The sequence below is a fragment of the Erpetoichthys calabaricus genome, chromosome 18 (assembly GCF_900747795.2).
Source record: "Erpetoichthys calabaricus chromosome 18, fErpCal1.3, whole genome shotgun sequence".
Classification (NCBI taxonomy): Eukaryota; Metazoa; Chordata; class Cladistia; order Polypteriformes; family Polypteridae; genus Erpetoichthys; species Erpetoichthys calabaricus.
Window position 1 is genome coordinate 57336691 of NC_041411.2, and position 9567 is coordinate 57346257.

The 9567-nt window shown below is 40.4% G+C and overlaps 4 protein-coding genes across 9 annotated transcripts in view; 3 read left to right on the forward strand and 1 right to left on the reverse strand.

The window, feature by feature from the left end:
* The window catches only part of syn2b (synapsin IIb), a 270752-nt gene that overhangs the window by 153042 nt on the left and 108143 nt on the right, over positions 1–9567 (forward strand). The window lies entirely within an intron of this gene.
* LOC127525813 (peroxisome proliferator-activated receptor gamma-like) overlaps positions 1–9567 on the forward strand; it is a 249439-nt gene that overhangs the window by 83872 nt on the left and 156000 nt on the right. The gene's annotated exons all lie outside the window — the stretch shown is intronic.
* The window catches only part of tsen2 (TSEN2 tRNA splicing endonuclease subunit), a 226119-nt gene that overhangs the window by 22073 nt on the left and 194479 nt on the right, over positions 1–9567 (forward strand). The window lies entirely within an intron of this gene.
* The window catches only part of mkrn2os.2 (MKRN2 opposite strand, tandem duplicate 2), a 211981-nt gene that overhangs the window by 573 nt on the left and 201841 nt on the right, over positions 1–9567 (reverse strand). The window contains exons 1-3 of one of the 3 annotated variants that reach the window (XM_028824374.2): positions 4155–4465; positions 316–365; positions 68–230 (exon numbers count right to left, since the gene is read on the reverse strand). In XM_028824374.2, the coding sequence (XP_028680207.2) occupies positions 68–230; positions 316–365; positions 4155–4357 (416 nt within the window). In that variant the 5' untranslated portion in view covers positions 4358–4465. Of the gene's footprint in view, positions 1–67; positions 231–315; positions 366–4154; positions 4466–9567 lie in introns of those variants that run through there. The other 2 variants (XM_051921536.1, XM_051921538.1) reach the window with 2 other exon arrangements.

Sequence of the window (9567 nt, forward strand, 5' to 3'; positions counted from 1 at the left end):
TCTAGGAAGACCTTTCATTTCTGCGTTGATGTTATTTATATGAACTATACGCACACACGCCACATACCTTTTTGGGTCCCACGTGTCTGCCTGCGAGAAGTGCTCCAGGTAGTGGTCCCACTGGTCAATTAGACTGTACATATCAGGCTGCACCAGGGCCACACTGACCGCCTGCTCCCAGCCACTCATATCCTGGCACACTCCACCTTCTCTGTAGTTGTACACCATACCTGAAAAGGAGAAAGAACAAAATCATCAGGCGTGCAGAGCTGCAAAAACAACCTCCTTACACAATGAGCTCAAAGACGACTGTACCTGCAGTACTGGTGATCCCCACATGAAGATCCGATTTTCCATCATAGTCCCTAAAAAGAACACGACCACAATATTTCAGTAATGTGATCCAAATCTCCAGAAGGAAATCTAAAAAATTGGATTGACTGCCTGTGTGGAGCATTCTGCTGTTTTAGACACACCTCAGATTAGGATGGGTACTCATTTTGAGCTACAGCCCCACTCCATCATTCAGCCATAATCACTGCTCAGTGTGGCTGTCTCGGCTAAGACAAATTGTGTTCTTTTGTTTCACTATAGCAATAACGAGAAGCATGGGGCATGCACATCAATCCCGGCTGTTGAACAGGCCACAAGGCTACACCACCTTTTGTGTTTAAGGCCAGAATTAGAAAAGCTATAAATTACTGTACCCTGCCATCCATTCTGTGAGGGATCACAGCCACAAAATAGTGGCACTCGGAACAACAGAGGCTTGAGATTGAGGCAAGAACTTCAAATATGTTTGTGCAATAGCTTAGCATAACAAAAAATGAACTGAGAATACGGTCAATACAAATGCTTCTTAAGCCAAGCTGCAAAGAGAGGACATTGTTATCGACAAATGTTTATCTGCACACCGTGAGCAGTGCAGGTGCAAAAACACTCCATGAAGACCTCAGACAAGGCTGACTGCAAAGCACGCAAGAACATCTCAGTTTAGACAAATCAAACCCCAGCCCAAGGGACTTCATATGTACTAGTGGGGTCATGATGGGGGGGGGGGTCTTAGAAAGCCCTACCCTCTGATACCTCCTGTTTCTTGTTCTGATCGTGGACAGGGGACACGGTTGTCAGGGGGCTGGGGAGGTGGGCTAAGCCCTAATAAGTGCTAAAGCTCACAACAACCCTGATTCGTACATCGGGACTGTTCACATGTGTCTGTATAACTAGATATTGTCAAGCTAACACTAATGCAATTCTTTAGGGATGACAGAAAACGACTGACATTTGCAACTGCTGCAGATACAATCAAAACAATTACATTTATAGGCTAAAAGAAATACATTTTAAGTGAATACATAAAAATCAATGTGCCAAAGGGAATTCAAAAATCATTAGTTTCTTCAGCCGTATATTTTCTGATCCTGTTAGGATTTCACAAGGTACCAATTGTATTGAAGGAAATGAAAATAATGTCATCCTTAAACCGTCATTAGGCATATCTGAGCAGTCACTTGAAAGGAGAGGTGGCAGAGGATTGGGAAGTTGCAAAAGTGACTCTGAACTCCAAGAAGGGTGACAAAATGGATCCCGATAATTACAGACCAATAAGTTTTACTTCCATACCTGGCAAAATTATAGACAGTGTAATAAGACTTACTGTAAATTAGACGGGTACCTATATTTTTGAACCGGCAACTGGAAGAGTTGACAAAACAAATCGTATGATATAATTTAATCATACTTTCAAAAAGAATTTGACGCAGTCCCACACTGAAGACCAGAAGCCATAGGCAAGACAAAGAGCTGAGATAAGAGGAGAACACGTCACTAGGAGTGAGGTCATCAGTGGAGTCCCCCAAGACTCTGTCCTTGGACTGTTACTTTTCTGATGTATATTAATGACAATGATTCCAGTGCAGTTAGTAAACTTATGAAACAGCAGATTCTGAACAGGCAGCAAAAAAAAAAAAAGAAATACACCTGGACAAACTTCAGATCTTGGAGAACACTTGGAAAATGCAGCTTACTGCAAAAAAGTGCAAACGGAACATCAGTTATATACAAGATGGGAGACACTGTCCTTCAGGAAGCAACCTCCAAAAAGGATTGAGAGGGGTAAATGGATGCAATGTTCTCATTGTCTAAGCAATATGCAGAAGTAATTAAAAAGGCAAATAAAATATTAGGTTAGATCATAAAAAACTGTTTACTGCAAACTGAGGGATGTTCTACTTAGACTAAATTATATAATGTACCAGTGAGACCACATCTGGAGTATTGTGCACAGTTCTGATTACCATGCTACAAGAAAGACATCGCAGCACTTGAAGCCGCGCAGAGGAGAGCAGCCAAGTGCATCCCAAGGCTGCAGGACATGTGCTACTCTGACAGACTCAGAGAATTAAACCTGCTTAGTCTTAAGCAGAGGAAAGAAACTGTGTGGGGACCTAATCGAGGTATTTAAAATCATCAAAGAATGATAAAGCTGATCCAGCCGAATTCTTTCCGCTTAATTTAAGACAGAAGGTAGGAAGCACTTCTTTGCACAAAGAGTTGTGGGAATCTGGAACAAACTACCTAGACAGGTATTTGAAGCAAAAAACTTGACAAATTTTAAGAAATACCTGGGTGACATGTTAAGACATAGCCATTAGCTAAACAAAGAAGTTGGATGGACTGAATGGTCTCCTCTCATTTGCTAAATCCTTATGTTTTTATGTTCTTACACATGTTTTAATATTGTGTGGCTTTACCAGACCTGGAGAAGGAGGCCAACACACAGACACACTACAACAAATTTAGAGATTTGGACTTTAAGGACTTGCACTTGCATATTTCCACAGTGAAGAACGAACGAGGCGGCTGCAGCTACCATTCCACTGCTGGTACACACAATGCATGTAACCAGGCAATTTAGGACACAGCATGGGTCACTTGCAGCCTGCTTGAAGCCATATCATACTAACGGTGTATGAAGACACGATGGCAGTGTGAGGTCAGGGCTGCAGTAAACATATGAATGAGATTAGGCGAAGTTTGAGCAGCTCGTGTCGAACTGCCATGGCGTGCCGGTCATTAACAAGGGGCTGTCGTGCTGTAGTCTTCAGTGTAAAAGGCTGCCCATTCAACTCCGAAGTATGCAAAGCTTGATCTTCATGAAAGATTCTATAATAATGCAGATGGACACTACAGTATACTGAAAATTAATGTCCAATATGAGATTCTTCAAGGTTCATGTTTTCTTGTTCTATCTGATATAGTCCAATTGTCTACTTTCTGTTTACTGGATTTTCTTTTGTGTTGTTATTTTGCAAGCCAACACATTGTACACGCTGAAAATTATATAAAGAATTTTAAAAGAATAGATTTTATATATGCCTATAATAACTACCTCAGGGATTATTAATACAGTTTAACTTTCTTGTTCCACAAATAATCATTGCAAGAATAATTTTCGATTACAGAATACTGTATGTATTGGATTGTACTGAATGGATTTTTATCTGTTAATCATATTAATCAATAGATCAAGAGGATCTTTTTACACCACGTAGTGTAATTTGGAGTGACCACCACTATACTCAAAGTCAATCGATTTTAAGCACAATGATAGCATTGCTACATGTACACCGCTCAGCGGAATTGTGAATCGTGACAAGCCCCATATACTCGTATTCTATATACCTTATAGGAATGATACATTCTGCTGTGGTTCCTGCGTCCGTAGTAATAAATGAAGGTTAGCACATTGATTTTAAGTTTACACCATAAAAAGCATTATACATGATCTACTCTGAGAAGTTTTTAAACTAGTATTCAAGATTAACAGCAGAAAAACAGTAATGGAAGTTTGAACTCAAGTATTGTTCTTCCGCTTATATAAGATGTTGAAGTGCAGACTAAAAGAACAAATGTAAAAGATGAGTGTTGCGGCTGTAAATCCGTACACGTAGCTCATGGCGGTTATTCGCGGCTCATAAGTAGCAGTAAAAGAGCGACCGCGCGCCCAGCCCCCTAGACTTGATTGTCCATACCAACGTTTCAGCAACGGAATAAAACAAGAGCAACAAACTCATAGGGCGAAGGGTGGTAAAGCCAAGCCGCCCTCGCCATGCCCGTTAAGGGTTTTCCACGAAGACCACTGTCATACTTACCTGAGAAACGTGCCCTTTGTGGGTTTCACCAGAAAGGAACATTTTGCCTGGTGTCCATCAGTAAAGGGGCTGGGGATGCTAACAGGTGCGTCTTCAAGTCTCCGGTGGCTCAAGCTCTCTCCACACACAGGACACAGTTCCGGGACAAAGAAGCCGTAGATCTCTCCTCTGCAGTGCTGAAAGCGGACAACCCGTTTGTCCATCTGGATCTCGGCTCGTTGTCACTACCTTAGCACACCTGTGCGTCTGCTGTAAAAGCTCTCCCTGCAGACCGATTTCTTCCCTGAATTCGGTACAGGCATCTTGATTGATGGGCCAGTTCACCAATGACATTATGTATATGAAGAGCACCGCCCCCTACCGACGTGGACGTCAAAGAGGTACAAAGGTCTTCTGAAGGCGGGAGAAAGGCGCACTCTGCTGCCCTGAACTTAGAAAAAGTACTTCAGCTACCGCCAGTCTGCCTGCAGTGTGTTATCTTGGTCAAGAAACTTTAGTTTTCACTTTCAAGTAATTGGGATTGAAAGATTAAATTTAATCATTCTGTTCATACACCGCGGATCTTTCTTTATTGCCACTTTAGTCTTTCAGATTTTCAAGCCACTCAATAATCTTTTCCATTTTAAGTATTTTCTGCCTATGCTGTCAGCAACATTACAACCCCCCATTCTTCCTTCAGACCTACTGTCTCATAACTGCCTCCTCTTGATTTTTCCCAGTTGCTTGGTGTATGGTTGTCAGTCTCTCTGCTATTCTACCCTTTTCTTCTGTAACATTTTCTGTCCTTTGTAAAAATTCATGCTTTATGTGATGCAAACTGCCAAACCAATGGTCTAGATTAAATGATTATTTTTAATAAAGGACATACGCATATGGTGGCACAGTGGTAGCACTGCTGCCTCGCAGTAAGGAGACCTGGGTTCACTTCCCGGGTCCTCCCTGCATGGAGTTTGCATGTTCTCCCTGCGTCTGCGTGTGTTTCCTCCCACAGTCCAAAGACATGCAGGTTAGGTGCATTGGCGATCCTAAATTGTCCCTAGTGAGTGTGTGTGTGTGTCCTGCAGTGGGCTATTCCTGCCTTGCGCCCTGTGTTGGCTCGGATTGATTCCAGCAGACCCCCGTGACCCTGTGTTGAGATATAGATATAGCAGGTTGGAAAATGACTGACTGACTGACATACGCATATTTTTGTCAATTTAGGATAAAGAATTCTGCCTAACATGTGCAACTTCCGAAAAAGAATCAATAAGCAAACAATGCTATTTGTTATACCACCATTAGCACAATTGTATACAGGTACAAATAAGAAAAAATGTCAACAAAACATTAAAAACACTATCACTGGAAACCAATGTAAAGACAGAAGAAAGGGAGTTATAGGACTGTGGCTAATAGTCTTTATAGGATCACTGTGGCAGAATGTATCATTATTTGCTGTGGAAAAATGACTTGAACCATCTGAAGATAAATATAAATACAGTCAGTTCTGTAAGATGCAAATGCATATACATGTGCATTTCTATAACCAACACAATAAAAAAAGCCATCAATCAGTTATGAAATCTGCTTATCCTAGTTGAGATTCACAGGGACTGGAGCCTACTCTGATAAGATTGGGTGTAATTCAGGACCAACCCTGGACAAGGCCCTGTCTATCACAGGGCACAACAACCCTGCCACCCCCCATACCCACGCTCCAACCCACTCATGTGGCGCTATATGGGAGTGACCAATTATCCTCACATGTAAATCATAAAACATGTAATTACACAAATTCTACAAATCCTAATTTGTAAATCCTATATGGTAAATTATATGTACAAAATAACAGTATTTAATTCGGTGTATTTTAGCAAAGCAGACAGTTGAGAGGGGTACTCAATAGTGGTAATATCTCACAGATCCTTTATTATGACTTCAAATACTGTGTCTGGGTGTTATCCATGTGGATTTTACAAGTTCTCCCCTTGTCATTATATGTGTACTCTGGTTTACCTCCAGTTTTATGAAAAAAATACTGTGTAGTTTACAAAAATATGAAGAACGATTTATTTTTTTGTATACTGCCATTCACTGAGCACTGTGAACAATTCTCAGTTAAAATGCAAGTACAGATTATACTAATTACCAAATACAGAACTATAACACATAAAAATACAGACTTGATAAAACATATGGAGAACAAGGTAAAATAAATAAATAAATAAATGGAAACCAATAATATCTGTTCATTAATTAACAGTTGAAATATGGCCAGTTGTCAACAGAGGAGATTCAAATTGTAAAAGAGAAAGTCAAACAGATTAACAGTCCTGGAGACCTCGGCCAACCGGCCACCTCGCCCTCCTGGATTTTCTGCAATGGAGTTTGTGCTGGCCATTCAATCTGATGAGAGAATCTTCCCATCTGATGACTCCAATGCTCATTTATCATAGATGACTTTTCCATATGAAGGAGAGCAGTGGGAAGTCAAGCCTTTAGTTGCAGGGCCCCAAAGATGTGGAATGTTCTGCCTACTGATATGCAGTATGAGATGCCTCTTCAGTTTTAGTTTTTAATCCAGACTAAAGTCTTGATACTTTAGTCAAGCATACCCTGACTAGAGCTGCTGATTAGCTGTGTATACTGCACCTCTGTTTTCAAAACATAGGTAATACAATAATTATAAACTACTACTAAACCTCCTCTTTTTTAACACAATGTAATTTGTAAAGTTTGTATGTTCATTTACCTGTGAACATGTCACAGCACTCTACGCCTTCACTCACTGAAGAATGCTACACAAAAATAAATTGAATTGAATTGAATGGTACTGTACATGTCCAAGCTTCAGATCACTTCCTTTGCATTATGAAACCCTCTTAGTGGAGGCAGAAGCTGAAAGGAGCATTCATAAAAAGTGTAGTGTTAGTACTTCTGCTTCTGTATTTCTGACTGTCTCTGTTTGTATTTCTGGTTTTGCTGACCAGTCTGCTTTTAGTCTTTCTGGTATCCAGACCTCCTGCCAGTCTCCGACCTTGATTCTAGACAGTTCCCTTAACTATTCCATTCATGCTTCTAAGCTCTGGCTTACTCTCCTTCACAATAAAACTGCCAGTGTTTAAAATGTGCACATGAATTATTAGTTAGTGGGCACTGAAGAGAGAGAGTTTACAGGGGATTGGCAGACAACTCCACTCTGACAGAAGTACATAACTCCCAGGTGGCAAAGCTGGGTGGTTGCTAGGTATTATGGATACTGCCAAAAGTGCCAAGGCTTTTAAATATGAATTGTGGATCAGGGATGCCGGGATATCTGAGACTGCCAAGGGAGCTCTGGTAAGATGGCCCAAAGATTTTCAATGGACATTCCTGACCCCAGAAATAATTCCATTGATTGCCCAAAATGTATTCTCTGCGTGGGATATTAGCATCAGAATCTTGGATGATGTAAACTAGTACACAGCTATCTTATATACTGTAGGTGTGACCTACTTAAGTCACACAATACAATTTTCTGTCATAATATACTCAGCAACCATGGTCATTGTTATCAAAAACTCTTCAAAAATGGCATCACCCATGACACAAAATGGCAAAACAAAATGGTGTCATAATAAATAAATCTATCTTAATACATAATTCGCCTGCCTCCTTACTCACGTCCATCCGAAGCTGAATGCGCAGTCACCTTCTGAGCAGCTGCCCGAAAAACTTTTTGAGACCGACATCCAACTCCAACATCGCGGCAGGTGGCAGATTTACGGCCACAAAAATTCAAAGAGAAAGGCAACTTCAATTAAAACTCTAGAGGCCTGAAAGGCGATTTCGACTACAGCTCGAGGCCTAATTACGCATTCTGATTCAATTACGCATTCATTCAATACACCTATATCAGGTTTGTGGTGCTTATACTTATTACTATTCCATATTGTACTGGAACATTCATCATTCAATATTATACTATAGGCCTGGAAAATTCATCAACTAACAGTACAAGCCTGTACAGTAATGAGTAAAGCGGACTACAATCATTACAAAACAACTTCTTCGATACTTATCATTTGTTCTTCATACACTGCTGACACAAACTCGTGCCCGTTTCATCTTACATTGTCGAAATGGGCTCTTTGTCTAGTATTTATATAAAAGCCAAATACCACTGACTCACTCATCACAAAATCTCCCGAACCATGAGGGCTTGGGACTTGAAATTTGGAATGTAGGTTACCCTTGGCCCATAGGTGCTCGCTAAGAAACGGTTTTAAAAATTTCGTAGTCCAAGCATGTTCTGTCTGTAAGTCTGTCCACTTTTCACGAGATAATTACTTAACGGATTTAGATCTGGTTGTTTTCTGTTATTTGCTTCAACTATCTGGTTGATTTTGCGACTTCTCTCATCGTGCTAAGTACTATAGTTTGCTTACAGTATTTATGCAAATCCAAGAGAGTGGTTCTGGGCCGAGAGCAGGGAGGCAGGGCCTTCCTCATCTTTTGTTCAAGTTGGTTTACATCTCGCCACGTGTTGGAGTACACCTTGACTCCGCTTAGCTAGCAATACCTGTTTGTTCAACCGACATTATCATCTACAGATTGTTAAGGAGTAACGTTTGTCGTTTTTGAGAGAGAGATCAGAGCTCTATGTGTTTTAGAGGGTAGCTACTGATTTCCAGAGATATCACAGCCATGTGCTTTTCTCCCTACACGGGGAATGCTCTCCCATCAGACCTGAACACAATCAGATATAGTGCCAACGTCTATTGATTTTTAAAGTTTGTCCTGTTTCATTACTATGTGGGCACAGCCACAGGGTACAGCTAGTCTATATATAAAATGTTAAGGGATGTCCATCTGTCACATGATTACTCATGAACTAATGAAGTTAGAACCTCAATCTTGATCTTAATTGAAAGTTTATGACCTGATACACTCTTGAAATTCAAAAAATGTTATGTAGTAGCAACCTTGGCAAATGAACCAGTGGTTGTGATTTTATTACAGCAAAATGATCGCAAAAGAAAGTGACATGGCAGAAAGAAAAAGGAGAGCAACAACATCTGCTGAGAGTCAAGCAGATTGCAGAAGGCACTTAAGTGATGAAGAATAAGAAGCAATAGGAAGACATTAAGTTAATAAGGAAATACTGAAGCCGATTATGTGATTAAATATACCATAACAGGAAGAGGAAGAAGAAAAAGAAGAGCAGTGACATCTGCTGAGTATCAAGTGTAGGATACAGAATTCAGGAAAGAAAAAAACAAAGAAATGCATGCCAACAATCAAGAAGATAGTCAAATACGTGTTCAGAATTCATAATCAAGTGTAAGTACTTACGAGTAAACAATTGGCAGAGAGTTTACTGTTCTTTATATTTAACCTTATTGTGTGTCACACAACCCCCCACCCCCAACTCAAAAGGCTTCTTACTTTAGCC